Here is a 17,101-nt window from a genome sequence, read left to right on the forward strand (position 1 = left end):
GATAAACATGGTCCCAAACAGATGGGCTTCTCACTACTGTGTTTCTGTTTATGTGTGTGTGTGAGTTGAAATGTTTTTACTGGCCAACTGTTTCCATTAGGACAGAAACTGATGGAAAAGCAATTCCTTTCACTTAGGGGCTCTAAACAATGACTCCTGGTTATTGCTTGAGCACTGTCTACTAGGGTAATACGATATTTTGTTGAAAATTATTTTGTGTGCAGTCAGTTGCCCGTCATTTTGTAGTTTCTTCCACACACGACATCAGATCCTCTGCACATCTAGTTGTTAAAGTCAGCACGCATGTGTCCTTGAAAATCCCACGTCAACTTTGTAGAGAAAAGCACCATCTTACATGCTGTTTGTAGTCAGAGCTTGTTTTTTTTTGCATGTGTGTTTTCTTACATGGCTTCTTGGGGGGCAGAGCCAGCTGTGGATTCAGGTACGGGCTGTTGTCTGCATCTATCCGGCGTTTGTACTTCTGTCTTCCACCGCGAACCCTGTCCAGACGAACACCTGTGAGAAATGACAGAGAGAAGTATGTATCAATATAGTGTACATTACACAAAAAATAAAGACAGATTTTAATCTCTTTGAGTAGTTAATGATGGCAAGAAAAATGAGACTCGCATCGCCTTCTATGCAAGCAGATAGTAAAAGGAGGAGGGAGATGGATCTTTGATTTACAAGGCTGGGTCTGTATGTATGTACGTGTTAAGTATTCACTCTTTTGTTATTCTTAGGCTTGCTAAACTCACTTTTTCTCCTTTTCTTCTACAACAAGACTAATTTATAGAAGCCATTTGAGTAGAAGGCCCCTCTTGCTCACTTTGACTCTCTGGCTTTCCGACTCTTTTACTGTCTCTTGCCCAATCTTGGTCTCTCTATTGCTGTCTCCCTCTCTGTCTCGTTAATTAATTGACACAAAGGAGTCCTAATTTAATTAGACCTATCTCTCAGGGGATTGGATGTTACCGTGGTTACCACTTAAAGATGGATAAGAAAGACAGAGGTGTCATGTACCCTGGAGGAGGAGAGAAGAGGAAAGGAGAGGAGAAGAAAGGAAAGGAAAGGATAAGAGGGTTTAAGAGGATGCCAAATCTTTAGATGAGTCTAGGCTTCTGCTATTAAGCAATAAAATTAGTAACTTTAGGAGGAGATACAAAATTAATTACTAGAATGGCTGCAGAATGAGGCCCACCATGTGTATCTCATCTTTTAGATATTAAATTAGTAATCAGACTTTTATACAATGAATTAAACTCACAATTTTAAAGGCTTTGGCTTATTTTAAACATTAGCGCACACTAGCACCATAAAATATACTGGATGCTGTGATATACCAAACCATATTATGTTGAGGGTGAACAGAGAGCAGGGGAAACTGCAAAGTATTAGAAAAGAGACTGAACTGTATAGTGAAAGCATGTAAATTAGGTAAATAATGTTAAACACATTTTTCTGGCAGTCTTTCAGTTTTGTGCATCTATCCATCCATCCAAGAAGTTGGAGAGAAAAAGGATGGACGATGGAAAGGAAAGCAATAGGCGTGTGAAAGCAAGAGAGAGATTTGCTCACATAGAGACGTTTAAATCCTCTAAAAAATGTGCTGACCACATTCATGACAACAAACCTCAAGAGATTTAACAGAAAGACTTCTATTGGCAGCAGGAGAAAAATGTCAGGGAGCATCTTTGTGCATTTGTAAGTCGATATGTTCTCCTGTTTTATATGAGTTTGTTTATTTGAACGTTTTGAAGACTACCTTTATTCCAAATATGTCATGTTGGCATGAGTGCACATGGAAATATATTCATTTAAAAATTTGTAATGAGCTCAGGCAGTAGTCAAACCAGTGAACTGAACATTACATGCATCTGTGTGTATGTGTGAAAATGCCTGAGACAGGGACAGGTAGACAGAAGGGCTGACAGTCCAGGTACAGTGGGGGGGCCAGTGTCAGCAAACGGTCAAGAGACTCTTAACACCAGGGGGTACAAACCACTCACACACCCACTCTTTGCTTTTTCTAGCACATACACACTTATACAATGTCTACACCTCGCTAACCCACACATCTATGTTGTGTTTAGGTAAGTCCAGACAAGCAGCTTTTTCAGCTGCTACCTGCATCAGTGGTTGGCCAAAAAATGAAAAAATAAATGGGGGCTGATAGAAACAGAGGGCAGGAAAAAGGTAAGTGTTAGGATGAGAGAAAATTATTGACTAAATGAAACAAATGGGACATAGCTTAAAAGAAGCATGTCAGTGATTTAAAGCTTCGAGATGACAGATTCATAATATAGTGACATATTGAAACAGACTAACACAAAACTTGTGGTTCTGTCAAAAAAAAAAAGATTTGGGGAAAATGTTTCATGTGTCTCTGTGTGTATTTATGAAACACCTGTAACTTCTGCCTGTTCCGCAGTGCACAAAGACACTGTGCAAATCACCACAACATACATAACTATGGTATAACTAGCCATGCTAGTAATATACTGTAAGAAAGCAGCATAATATTAAAGCAGAAGAAAACTGAATGTTATGTTACTCATGGGAGCAGTTAAACTAACTAAGGCAGTTTCCAGGTCAATCGTGTCCTTCCCTGTCAAGGACAGTAACAAAAAGCAATAAGCTTTATTAATTTCTGCCCAGATAGTGCTATTACACGGTGCAGTTAGATTCTAAGATTAAGTACTTTTTCTGTATTTAGTATTGTTGTTTTTGTCTTGTTCTTTTGTTTTTTACATAAAAATGTAATTCATCAGCTGAGAAGGGCAGATACTCACATGTGGTATGTTGCTTTGCGAATGTATTTACATCACAGTATGTTGTATTTTTATATAAACCAACATTAGGTTGTAAGTTCAGATACTAATTTCTTATGTAATTTGTTTGCAATTTGTCTGATGTGTGCTGTAAACCAGAAAAGTTGAATGTAACAGAGGCTGGGAGAAACTGCTAGTCTTGTCACACTTTCAAACTACTTTCAGTTACACTGAGGCTTTTTTCTCTTGTACATAATATAAACTCTTACATGCAGACTCTTAATTTTACTCTTTCTCTTTCCCATATACCTAAAAGACCCAGTGCTGGGCTAAGCTCACTTCATAAAGAGCCCTCTCTAACTACCTCATCTATTTTCCACCAAATTAACTCTCTCTCAGCACTGATTAATGATCAAATCTAAATGAATCAAATTAAAAATTGAAAATTATATTTCCAAAGCCCACAAAAAAGAGACAAGAGGAAGCTAGGGGAAGAGTGAGAGTGGGCTACCTCCTTTTAACAAATGAGCCTTCAAATCATAAAGAATGGGCAAGAGGGGAGAGGAGGAAAGGAATGTGGAGAGCGGAAAGAAGAAACGGGTAGAGAGGGAAGAGGGAAAAAGGCAACGGGAACGTAAATTTAGCGATCAGAAAAAGAATTAATCCATATAGAAAAAAAAGGGCAAGGGCATGGAAGAGCAGTAACAGTAAAATGGGAATTGGGAAAAATTGAGTTTGAATAAATAAATGCTAAAACACATTAAGCGATTATTACAAAATAGTGTAGCAAAGGGGGAACAGAGGGAAGAAAGTAGTTTACAGGCTATGAAATTATAGGAGAAGGAGAGAGTAAGTCCCAACCACACAACTTTTCACTCAAACACACAAACAAGTATCTAACAAATACCACAATTTGTTTTGCATCACAAAAATTTTTGTTATGAATGTCAGATGCACATGAAACTGCGCAATTAATACTGCATATTTACCTTTTCAAAATACAGTAGGTTAAGCTACATGCCCTGATTATACCACTTTTGTCATAGTCTGTGCACATTCATATACACACCCAACTGACTGACTCTGTGACAGTGATGAAGGTGAATCATTCCTATCGTGGGAATATTGCTGTCTGTCAATAGCACGATCTGCACTGATCACATCAGCATAGATTTTTACACTGCACTGGCGTCACTCTGTGTCAACGAATGTGTGCGTGTTCTTGAACAGTTGAAGGATTACGAGCCAAATGCCTTTGACATCTAAGTGTGCATGCAAGAGAAAGACAGAGGAAAAAACAAAAGAGGATGGACAGAAAAACACAATGTGGATTGATTTCAGATGATCAATGTCATGATAAGAGAATGAAAGAAGGAAAAGAAGTGAGAGGTATGGAACAAAGTGAAGAGAGGAGTAGGTAGACAAATAAAATATCTGGATTTTGGTTGAGAAAGAGAAAGAGGCATCACAAAAAAAAATAAAAAATAGAGGAACGCTGAAAAAGTCAAGACACAAGGAAACTGGATGAGGACAGTATAGAATGATAGAAGTGGTAGTAATTTTAAAGCTGTAAAAAAGCTGAACACCCTCTCCCTGACTCTGACCTATTGTGTGTTTTAAACTGCAGTGTTGATGAAATGACATCCAAGATTGTCCCTACGTAGGATTAAGAACGTCTCAGTGAATTGACTGGGAAAGACAACAGACCTGTATAGATCTAGTGTGTGTTTTATAGTGTGATACATATGATCAAGTATTAAGAACTGGTTAAAGCCTAAGCCCTACAGTCAAGTAATGTTTATAATCAGGGCTAGTAGTGTCCTAAAGACTAAAACGTCTAAAGGAAATGTGAAAAAAAAAGAAGATTATCACATTTTTTTTATTATCACTATAAACCTATAGGGAAAATCTGAAATGTGTTCAATACAATTGGGTTACAAAGTTACAAAGTTACAAAGTAATGTAACTGATGTTCCAATGCTTCAACATCAGAAAATCAGAAAATCAGGTTATGCTGCTCAAATAAAAAAAACAAAAAAATGTAAGAAATAAAAATAAAGAAGCGAAATGGACGTGATGAAAATTGGGAGAAAAGTGTGTGCGGTGATGTTTGTTTCGACCAGAACAGATCAGAAGAGCATTGCCCAAGGCAGTGGGCAGGTGGCTGTCACTGGTGTGTGAATCTGTGAGCGTGCGTGAGCTCGAGTGAGATCCTTAAAACGTGGCTTTATTTTTGCTTTTTAAGGCTGTGTTCTCATCTTCTGTCACTAATATTCCTCTTACATAAATAAATATCTTTGACTGTTGGATAATAAAATAAACAAGCTGCTGAGTGATTTTGGGACATTTGGAATGTGTCTTTTTTACAAATTTTCTTTACATGCCGTCCTTGAACGTAGGAAAAATTTATCTTCAGTGATTTGTTCCACCGTTATTTTTGCCTTCAACACAAATTACCGTCTCTGGTGTCATCCCTAATGAACTGCTGGAAAAAGAGCTGACCCACTTTGGAAAGTTCGCTGGTGGCTTTAGAACAGTTTGTTTCCACTGCAAAGACGTCACACTACAGCGCATTCAGTCTCTTCTGAGACATCTACCTGAATGCCTCTTTTCCAGACTCTGGAGGTATCTTTCAAAGTCAATTATTAAAATGCCGGTTTATGAAAGCTTTGCCAGTATGAAATGTTATGTATAGTATGACATTGGACACAAATGCTATTCGTGTCTGCACAAAGGACCCCCACACACTGAAAACAGACATATGAGATGAAATGCAAGAGAGGAGCAGTGGAAGAAAATCAAGGTGATAGCCAGAGATTAGCAATGACAGGTGTGCCTCAGAATCGAGGTATAACTGCATCCTTTTTGAATGTTGAAAATGAGGAAGACAACATGTTTCCAACATTGTATCTGATGGATGAGCAGTCACACATTTGTTACAGCATATCAACTGCTTTTTCAATGAAATCTTTGGCAGACAGTCTGTCAAAGCTAGACTTTTTCCAGATGTTGATTGATTTATTAAATCTCTTCCAAAGATAAGGAGAGTGGTTTGTTGTGAACAGCTGAACAAACCAAAAAAAAAGATTAAATCTGAAAAAGATAGTGACTAAATTGAGGAGGAAAAATTAAAGAAAAGTACAGCAAAAAGTCCTGAGCACAGAAAGTGGTGTTCTCTTGGAAGCATTTCACTATCCTCTTTTTCTTCTTTCTGCTTGTTATGAATGTTTTAAGAATGGGAACATTAAACATCAATGGGAGCAAGGATAGAGAAAGGCGAGCAGTAACAGCCGAGCTTAGTGGAAATAAAAACAATGATATGATCCTTTAGAGGAAACACAGCGTATTAGATAATGAAGCTGAAGGAGGAATTGGTTTGAGGGGGCAGTGTTTTCTTAGTTATGGCACTAATCTTAGTGTGGGCTGTAGCAGTTTTATTTTCTTCATTTTAATACATGCTTCAATGTGTGAAGCGGAGTAGGGTAGGACCCAAGTGGTGAAAGTAACGAAAGTACATTCAACGGATAAGACATTTTTACTCACAAATGTTTATGCTCATAACTCAACAAGAATACAGTGGAAGCTTGGAGATCTGGGTAACAGGCCTTGGGATAATGGACGGAAGGCTTTAGGCAGGTTGCTGCTTTCCAGGGGACCACCATTTCTTTTGATGAACTTGAGGTTCATCTCAGGTTGATGGGCTTCCTGACAAATTTCAGAAGAAATTCTATACTATGCTGGAAAAAGGAGCTATAAGAAGTTCTGATAGACTGTTTAGACCGAGCTGCAGTCAAGGGCAGCTCTGACATTGCTACCCAAAAAAGAGGTCTCGACTAGCTAAAGAACTGCAGATGAGATTAACTCCGATGTACAGACTGTAAAATTTGTGTTAAATGTGTTTATGTAACACACTTAAAGATTACACGTCAATCATGTCAATTAAACATCATTTCCTAAATGGATTATTATGAATAATTTGATGTGGATTTTTTGGATTTGAGAAATCCAGAAAATTAAGACATTTTTGATTTGTTTAAACTCCAGGATCAGGAAAAGGCATTTCACAGAGTTGATCATTATTATTTATTTAGAATATTAGAGGTCTTTAGTTCTGGCAAAACTTTGACTATTTGGATCAGGTTGTTGTATTCAGGCACCACTGTTATTGTAAAAGTGGGGGAAGGACTTAACCGATCTGTCCCTATTCAAAGAGGCATCAGGCAGGGATGTCCAGAGTTGACCTTTGCGAATGAAGTAATAATCACAGTGAGCTTGTCAGCTATATGCTGATGATGTGACACTTTTTATAACTGGCCAAAAGGACATCAGCATTTTTGGACAGAAACTGGCACTATATGAAGAAGCATCTACTGCTGGTTCAAGGATCATTTTAAAAGACAGTCTTTTTTTTATTTTTAATGCAAAGTACTTTGTGACATAGCCAAAATGTATCTGATTAACCTTCTAATAGGTCAGGCATGCATGAGCATCAAGCATGAGCTGATGTGAAGATCAGATCAAAGTGATAGGATTTGTAAAAATAAAAAAAATAATAAAAAAAATAAAAATTTGTGTATCATAAAATGTTATCTGACACTGAAGATTTTGTTTTTGTTTGGGGAGTCATTAATGTCCAATGTAACTGGTGTCCTTTGCAATGTAATGGCATATTATCTGACTTTTGCGTTTTTATTATTCCACTGAATGTAGGTATGTATTTATTCATTTATTTATTTTTGTGTATTTCTTCTTGAGGGTTTTGGGTAGTGGGTTGGGCTAAAATCGTACATATGTTAAAGTTTTGTTTTAGTTATGTTTGATGGCAAAAAATGATGCCAATGAAGGGTTTGACAAAGGTCAAAGGTCTCCTCTCTTCCCCTCTCCTCAAAAAGAAAGTGTACGTGAGAGAAAGTGGACCACTTAGGCAGATCTCTCGTCACACCATCTCCATTATCGCTCCTTTCTAGCTGGGATGCAACTAGATGCCATTTGCACACACACGGACTCGCACACACTCATGCAGGACAGACGCTACAGGGCCAGATTTAGCTACAAGTTTCCCAAGGGGAACACCAGACGCCACCAGTTGTCTGGCGCTCTCCTCCTTTGTTTCCCCTCTCTTCTTGTCTCATTCCCTCTCTCCATCACCCACTCTGCATCCTTTATATTGTTTTTTTCAGCTTCTTCTACGATCCTGTTTATTCACTGACCCTTAAACTGCTCCTGGTCATTTCATCATTTTTTAACCTTTAATAACTCGCATCTTTCAAGGAACGAGTCTTTTTTTTTTTTTAAAGAAATGATCTTTATATGTTTATCAGCCAATTGTTTTCAGCACAGTGTGTATAAATGCATATGTGTCGAGTGATGAAATTGGACAGCAGCAGTCAAGATCACTGAGCTGTGAGGGGAGTTATGATGCACACTACACCAGCTGCATATACCCACACCAAACACACCCTCACAGACTGGGGCCTTCCACCCGATCTCCCTCATTAGGTCTTAGGGGCCGTGGGGAGCATGGCCAAAGTTGGCACAGATTGTTAATGTGTGTGTATATATGTGCATGTGTGGGGCATTATGCCAAGGTTTATATTTGCAGTCCGTGGACTTGTCCCTCTAGTAGTCCACCATCTGAATCCAGCTGGCCGTTAATGGCATTATAGAAATGGAGGCTTTGGTTTTGGATTCAACACATTCTGTCTGTTTAACCACGATTCATCAGACGTGGCATCATCAAAGCTGCTGTTGTAAGAGAGCAAATCTGTCAGTATGAGCATATGTACAGTATGCACGCCTACTGAATATTGCTGGCTCCTGGGTTGTGTGTCTCTGCCAAAGTGTTTCATGTTCAAATGTCTGATCTGTGTTTTGCTGTTCACGATCATTCTATGCATTACTGCTGATATTGAATGCATTAAGTCGGTCTTGCCTTGCCATTTGAGCACGGAGGGTAAGAACTGACAGCAACATTGTAATTACTGTTGCTTTTTTGCAGATTTAATTAAATAAAACAAAACCTTCTGGGATTGTTAAAAATCTCTTTCAACCTTCTTTCATTTTAATATGTTAATTTTTATACATTTTTTTTTTTTACCTGCAATCACACCCTTGTTCTCTCACTACCACTCCCCTCTCTCTAGGCAGATTTAAGTCCCGCCTCATGACCTTTTGGTCTTCAGCTGACGCATCATTATGACCTCATTAAAAATGGACAGACAGCCATTGCCAGAGGGGTAGTTCTCATAATGTAACCAGGCCATTTAATTGCCTTGCTCCAGAAATTAGCTGCTACATATTGGTGGGTGGGTGCCCTGTATTTGTTCCTTCCTTCAGTTTATCCCCTGCTCGCTTACTCCTCGCCTCCTCTTGTCCTCACAGTGGTGGCTGAGAAAATCCAATATTTTACACGGACAAGTGGGAGTGTATTCACATGATCAGGTGTGTGTTTAAGAGAACATGTAAAGAAAGAACTCAACTCGGAGTTGGTTTACTGACCCTCTGGCCCCTATTCTCTCCTTCTTTCTCAGTCTCCGACAAACACACGCACTTCCTTGCTGCCTCACTTGCTCTTCATCTCACCCTCTCTGTCTCCCAGGGCGACAAAGCTAATTTGAGGCTGATCTTGCCCTTAGGGGTAAACTACAGTATCCACACACACAGAAAGACACACACTACTCCATGTTTTCCTGCCCACTCCACCCTTACCACTTTATCTTCACCTTTCTACCGTGAGCTAGCCCCTGACAACTATAGTTAGCCCTGATACTAACTGATCTAGCCACTTACCATTTATATCTATGCAATTTTGCAGTAACACTGCTTACAGCCAGAAGGGCAGTATGATACATGGTAGGCAATGCTCCTAAATTAGTGTTTTTTGTATATGAAATAGATCTATTGTCCGATTTATTAAGATGCTTACCTGGGTAGATTAATTATGTTAATTAATTTTGATGCTCTGAAATGCTGAGAAGACTTACTAGACCTAAATATGTGCATTATGCAGAAAACTCTTTAATGAACTCACATTTTTTGGAAGGAAAACAAGAAATAACATAAAGGTTGAAATATTCACAAGGTTTCACAAAGTAAAAAACTTTTCTTTTATAGTTTAGCAATAGGAAATCACAACTTTTTCCCTGATATTGCATGGTTAATATTTTAAGTCTTTAAAGTCCTTTCAGTAAATTTTTCCAGACAAAGTATGGGTCATGATGCGTTTAATATCTTGACCAAATTCAAGGGGGAAAAAATGGAAAGTGGAAAATTTGAGAAAATCAGCAAGATTTACTAGTTCTTTAAAAATGACAATAATTTGTATATTTTAACAGAACACCTCCAGCAGAGTAAAACTAAGGTGAAGGAAAATGTTCAGTTCTTTTATATAGCTGTTGATCATTTCAAATTTCCCAAGGGTTCAAAAGGAATTAAAACATGGAAATAGGGGGAAATGGATGTATCAATTTTCCAAATGACCTTTATTCATATGTAGAGCGAGAAACCCCTGTATTAAATTCACACATTGCACAACAAATGGGGTGGCTGTGGTCTGTCATGTTGATGTATAGATATGTGGGCCGATGTGTGTGTGCATGATATATGTGTGTAGAGTACGGAGGCAGAGGCAACAAAAGGCAGCTATTTGTTTCCCTGCTTGGGACAGAAAAACACCGATACAATATCCCTCGGCTACATATAGCACATTCCTTTACAATAACATAAGTGGTTATCTATGAGACTTAAGAGCACGTCAGTGCATCTGGTTTTGTTTTTCCTAGATTCCAACTTTTACACAAACTATAGATGAAAAAAAATTACTTAAAACTGTTGTATTAATAGCAAAATGTTAATATAAATAAATTGCCTTGTGTGACTTTTTTTAGACGAGGGAAATGTGGTTTCTTTGTAAAGCAGGAGGATGCAGCCTCAGCTGTGTAAACTGCGAGACTGGTGAAACTGCCAATAATACATGCTATTACACGTGTGTGTGCGTGTTTGTGGCCACATACACATACTCGAGACAAAACAGGAGATGAGACATAGGTTCTGCCTACGTCAGATCAACTGGGAGAACAAACGCTACGACAGCAGCTTGTTGGGAGTGTGTGTGTTTGTGTGTCTCCTTCTGTGAGTGAGTGTGAGTGGAAGAAAGAGAGCGGCAGAGTCGAGCGCTTCTACACTAAAAAGAAACTTCTGGATAATTCTGAAGCTCACAGTGAAAAGTTTCCTGAATTTCATATTTCCTTTGGGGTGTTTATACAATAATGACAAGGTTCTTGTCTTTCAAGATTTCATTATGTGTACAGCTATATTTTTATACTTTTTAAAATCTCCAGTACGTCAAGATGTAAATAAATTCAAAAAAATGTGTATAGAAAGCTCAATGTGCTGTCATGTTTTTGTTTTCTTTCTATAACAGTTTACCTGAACTTATTAAAAAGCAGCGGGTATGGTCCCAACAGGATGCACAAAAACATGAAGGACAATGGCTATAAGACATTTAAAAAAGCATCAGAAAGAGTACAGTAATAATGAGCGGGAGAATAGTAGGGCTAGATGAAGACAGAAATGGATGGAGGAAGGGCTGGCAGGCGTCGGCACAGGCATGCTCCCTGACCACTGTAGGGAAGGGGGCGTAGGCCAGGTCTCCCATCAATTACAACCTTGACCCTCCTCTCTTCTACTCTTTCTCTCTCACACGCTTTCTGCTTCATTCAACCATCCTCCCCCTGCCTCTCATCCTCCCTTGGTCCCTCTCCTCTGCTCCTATAAATCAATCTCTCTCCCCACTCCTCCCCATCTCCTCCCCTCGGTTTCTTGCACCTTCCCCCTTCCTCTATCCCTCTTTCTCTCTCCCAGTCTTTCTCTTTAACACTCGCCACTCCTCTCTCTCCTTTCATCGTTGAAAGTGCAGTGGGAGTAAAAAGGTCAGAGGTGGGCAGACAAGAGGGAGAGAAAGAGGCAAAAGGCAACATGGGAGTGTGAAAATGAGAGAGTGAGTGTATTTAATCAAAGTGGTGTGGGGGCAGATAATACCGCTTGTGTTTTTTTTACCTTTCAACACCACTGAACAACTGCTGAGCGTCGCAGTTAACCTGAAATTTGTATCTTTATTTAAGCAAACCAAAATTAAAAGCCATGTATACAGTGTTGTTAATTGGTCTGCGTGTGTACATGCCCTTATAAATTTCTGAGTGTAACTTGTGAATTTAGATGTTAAAACTAAACACACACACACACACACACACACAAATTATCATGTAGAAGTTGCATGTAGCGTTGTTCAATACGTTCATACAAATGAGTAAGCTAATACAACGTTATGTGAAAATTTGCTTAAGATGCAGAATACCTAATTGACGTTAAAATGCTACATGTAGCACATTTAGCCGAAAAATATAAAGAAGAGACCTTTTCCCTTACCCTCCCTCAGCATGCCAACAGTCAGACACTTCATGAAGCGGCAGGCCTGGCACGACTTGCGTCTCCTCTTGGTGATCTCGCACTCATTGGTGGCTGGACAGCTGTACTCAATGTTGCCTGCGGCACGTAGACATGTTGGAGAAAGATAGACAAAAAGGTTTCATTTCAGATAGACACATCAGCACAAACACAGAGCACACAGACACATGTATGCAATACAACAAACCATAAAATGATGACTATGGACAGAACCTCAGAGCAAAAATGCTCCCAGTTTTGGCATTCATGAATGGTTGTGTGGACTTTGCATATTCTCTTCATGTCGATTTTCATCCATAGGTTTGGATGGGAATGTAGGTGGTTGTCTGCCTCTCTGTTCTAGCCTTATGACTGGCAAACTATCCTGGTTGTACCCTGCATCTTGCCCTGTAGCACCTGGGATATTCTCCAGCATCCCTTTGACCCTTGCTGGATAAGCAGTTAAGAAAATAGATGGATGGATGGATTGAGCTACCTCTGTCTTGACCTTTGACAGACCTGCAGTATTTTGACCTGAAAGTGTACTGATATATGTAGGCTGTGTCAGATTAAAGTGGCATATAAGCACTTGACAGGAAGAATATATCACCATGTTCTGCACAGACTTGAAGGAAGGCTTTCGCGCTAGCATTACGGGTGTTAGCCACAAACTAATCTAATGTCATATGTGTGCAGTGTTATAGAGAGCACCAAGTGATTTCATTACTGAAAAATAAGGTTTAGAGTGGCTTTTAGATGGGCGAGGAGACAAATGTTTCCCAGTGTTTATTAACTCATTCACTGCCATTGACGTCTATAGACGTCAATGGCAGTGAATGAGCAGTGGGGAGTTACCTGATTTGAAAATGGCTGGCAGTGAATGAGTTAAACTGCCCTAAATTTTGCCCATTTTTAAAATGTTTTTTCAATTAATTATTCAAAATGTTTGTTTTATTTTACTACAAAATTGGTTGCCAGGAACACCACCTGTATTGTTGTTTAAAAAACACAGAAGTGTATCTGTGTATGCACTACCAGAGGTGATATGTCTATGTTACATGAGACCATAAAGTCAACTAAGATTGCGTGACTTAGCAGCAGGACAGGCGGTGACACTTGGATGCAGTGTTGAAAGCAAGATTATTAACCGAAGTCTATTAACTTCACAACCGAGGCCAACCAAAACATCACTCTGAGTGAGTCTAATAGCACTTCTGTGGGTACTTTACTCTTTCTCATACGTACTGTATTATAGTAGTATATTGTCCTATCTTTTATTTCCTTATACCTTTTATATCTTTTTAATTTTACTAAAATATACTGTACAAAACGAGGCATTTTAACATCTTTTTTGGCTCCTGTGGCCATTTTCCTCTCATTTTTTTCCTTCCCACTTGTTAGTCTTCTTATTTGCAGCTCCATTTCTGCTCATTTCCTCCACTTAATTATTTACTTACTCCCAGTTCAGAACAAAACATAGTTATGGATTTGTTGGAACAGCTTGAATTGTTACAGATTGCCCAACCTGTTTCAATGTTCAGGTTTATTTATCAGTATTAAGACCTGCATTCGGATGTGAAAAGAAAAATATCCCTTTCTCTTTCACCAATGCCCACCTGATAACTACAGTATTCCAGCAAGCCAATACATCTCCCACTGAAACAGAGTAAACAGTGATTACTATTGACTGCTGCTGTGGAGAGGATGTTTTCTCATTACTGGCCTGATTAAGGGGCTAGTTAGCTTGGGAAAACGCTAAATGCACAAACACTTCTTAATGGGTAACAAGACACCCATTAATTGGCCTTGTTAGTTAAAGTAAAGGCTAAACATGCTAAATGGTGAGGGAACCCTTACAGTCTAATGGACACTATATGTGGGACTAGTTAGCTTATACACGAGCTTTACATGCTGATGATACATGAGGAGTAGAATAATTCAGCAATTAAGAAGGACACTAAGGCTAAATGTGCTAATGAAACAGAATCTGAATGCATTAATGGGCCTTGCCATTTCAAGAAAACTAGCAAGGGCTGCTAAATTGTTAACTGCAGCAAAGAGCCACTTATACAGCTGGCAGCATTAAGAATAAATATTTAAAACCCTCAGTGTGATGAAAAATGTTAACAGCTACACATGCTGATTGCTACTGTGAAGGTAAGTGTTAACAGGCAATAACAAAAACCCATATAATTTATTGATTAAAGTGACAGCCAAGACAGAAACATCTGTGAGACTTCAGATTACAGTACCTGACTGCAACAACACCTAGAAAAAAAATCTGTGGACTTTAGTAATACACATATTTATGCAAAATGCAGTTTACATCAGTCTAATTCATACACATTCAAATGTGTCTGTTACATCTCATGTGATAAATAAACATGCACTGTATGCTGAATCCCTTTGCATGTTCAGACACATATATGCATCAGAGTAGGTGTATAGGGCAGGAATTACATTTGAAAGGTTTATAACAGAATCTCACTCCTCTCTGTGCAGGTATGCCTTTATTTCTCTCTTTATGTGTCTTACAGTGCACAGGAGTAAGCTTAGATCAGAGAGGGTCTTGGAGGCTCCTGTGTAAAAAAGGCAAGTTTGTATGTGTGTGTTTATGTGAATGACGGGGTATATACGAGGGCCTTAAATCCCCTGCAATCTCTTTTGAGATGTTGGTATGTCCACCCTGCTGCATGACAATTGATCACTATTGTACCGATCATGTAATGTGAATGTTACTGTGTGTTTTGGCTTGCCATCCCCTATGCTGTATCTCTTTTGCCTCTCCTAGCCTGATACCTATAACCTCCCTTTCTCATATACCTTTTGCCTTGGCACTTTGGCTTTTTATACAATAAGGAACAGAAAATATGGGTAGAAGGCAGAGCAGAGTTGAAAAATGGATAAGGGTTCTCAGTCAAATTTGAATTCACCACAATGTAACTCCTGCACAAAGTATGGATTTTACAATATTCATTTAAAAAAGAAAACACAAATATGTATTAATGCCTCCTGAACTATTGAGAAATGTGTCTACTACTGAATAAACATCTTTAAGTCAATATGGGTAATACTTAATACTACCCTAACGATTTCTCTTTAGTCTCCCACCTGACATTTTTACTGCACATTTTGACTGCTCTTTGTGTGAACATCACTATCCCCTTCTTCATCTTGCTCTTTCGTGCTCTCCACCGCCTTTCTTTTTCCACTCTTGTTGGCTCTCTCTTTCCATTTCATTGCCCTATACCTCCCTTTTCCATACTTTGCCCTCCTCTTCACTCCCCTTTATCCCCCTCTCTCAATAAGGGAGTGATAGATGCAGGTTGTCAGGTGTCGCTGGACTGACGCCACAGAAACAGCAGCTGCCAGAGCCACTTCCTCCACGCTGCGACACACACATGCACAAACGTGCCAGCGCGCACATACCCCTAATTCCTTCCTACATCCATGTGCCCAGTCCACCCTCCCCTTTCCTCCTTTTCTCTCATTCCTTGTCTCAACTTATTGTTTATCTGTACCTCTTCTCTCCGCTCTTCTCCTTTCCTCTCCCACCCCATGCTCTCCTCCCTGTCCAGCTGGAGGTGTTTTTTTGGTGATTACCTGCGGTTTTATTGGCTAATGGGTTGAAACATACCAATATGTCTGCTGCTGCCCATCTGAGGCTGGCCCTGCTTTCCTGCCAGGACGCACACACTAACACACAACCATGCATAGGAATATGTGCACAGACGTGCACATAAACTTGCATTTGGATGAACAGAAGCCCACACGCAGAAGCAGAACATCCACAGTATCTGAGGATAAGTTGCTGTGTGTGGTAGCCAAAGATAATATCATAACCCAACTGGTCCACTGGATCCAAGAAAGTAGTGCTATAGCACAATAATAAGGTAAAATATTACATTACCATTACAATTTTAAAAAGTAAAATGATAATTAAAGTAGTTAGTTATTCAACCTTTAAGGTTTGAAAATGGTGTATTACAAATATATAAAAAACAAAAAAACAGTGAAATGATAAGAGAAAGGGACATAGCACTGCTTTCAAGCTATTTAATGTCACACTAAAATGAGGTTTTCCAGTCAAAACAGCATCATTAACTATATGTTATCTGGGATATTGTACTTAATCTGTAGCTGCGTTCTATCCTAACCTTTAACAAACCAATAAATGAAATGAGACATAGAGTTCATCAACTATTTGACACCACCGCAGTGACAGATGAATTAAGGGTTAAACCTATCCACATAAATATTCCATGGCTATATGCGTGTTGATGTCTTTGTTTGACTGAGCTTCTGTGAGTTTAGGTGTGTGTATGCATGTCTCTGCCTTTGTCGTCACATGCGTGTGCTCTAATCTATTTGTCAGGGCTGCACCGTGTCCTGATCTCATCCTATAATAAACACATACAGGTCGTTTCTAGGTAGTGGTGACCATCTTGTGAATGTAGGACTTCCACCCCCTCACATCTTCCTGTCTCTCTCTGTCTCTGGGGCTTTACTGGGAAAGCTGCTTATCAGAGGCAAAAGAAAGCACCGACAGATAGGTGGATGGATGGAAAGGCAGATAGATGAATCCTGTCTGATATGACTGACTGACTGACTGACTCAATGGATCGATGATGGCTGGCTGACTAGTAGTGTGCTTATTGCAGTAGCAGACTGACTGACAAGTGGGCTGTCCTGCTGACAGATGGGGCCTGTTAGTTATTTTTAAAAAACTTGAGCAAATCATGAAGGATTATAACACTAACACATAGGTTTTCAAAAGTTTACTGCCTTCTTTCTATCTATCTATCTATCTATCTATCTATCTATCTATCTATCTATCTATCTATCTATCTATCTATCTATCTATCTATCTATCTATCTATCTATCT

General features: G+C 39.1%; 1 protein-coding gene across 9 annotated transcripts in view; it reads right to left on the bottom strand.

Moving 5' to 3' along the window:
- esrrga (estrogen-related receptor gamma a) overlaps positions 1-17,101 on the bottom strand; it is a 162,220-nt gene that overhangs the window by 30,863 nt on the left and 114,256 nt on the right. For 7 of the 9 annotated variants that reach the window (XM_042214267.1, XM_014340141.2, XM_042214261.1 and 4 more), the window contains 2 exons: positions 12,186-12,314; positions 406-516 (listed from right to left, as the gene is read on the bottom strand). In XM_042214267.1, the coding sequence (XP_042070201.1) occupies positions 406-516; positions 12,186-12,314 (240 nt within the window). The remainder of the gene's footprint in view (positions 1-405; positions 517-12,185; positions 12,315-17,101) is intronic. The other 2 variants (XM_005915038.2, XM_005915036.2) reach the window with 1 other exon arrangement.

Source organism: Haplochromis burtoni, unplaced genomic scaffold (assembly GCF_018398535.1).
Source record: "Haplochromis burtoni strain Fernald_Lab_line unplaced genomic scaffold, NCSU_Asbu1 Contig_11, whole genome shotgun sequence".
Taxonomy (NCBI): domain Eukaryota; kingdom Metazoa; phylum Chordata; class Actinopteri; order Cichliformes; family Cichlidae; genus Haplochromis; species Haplochromis burtoni.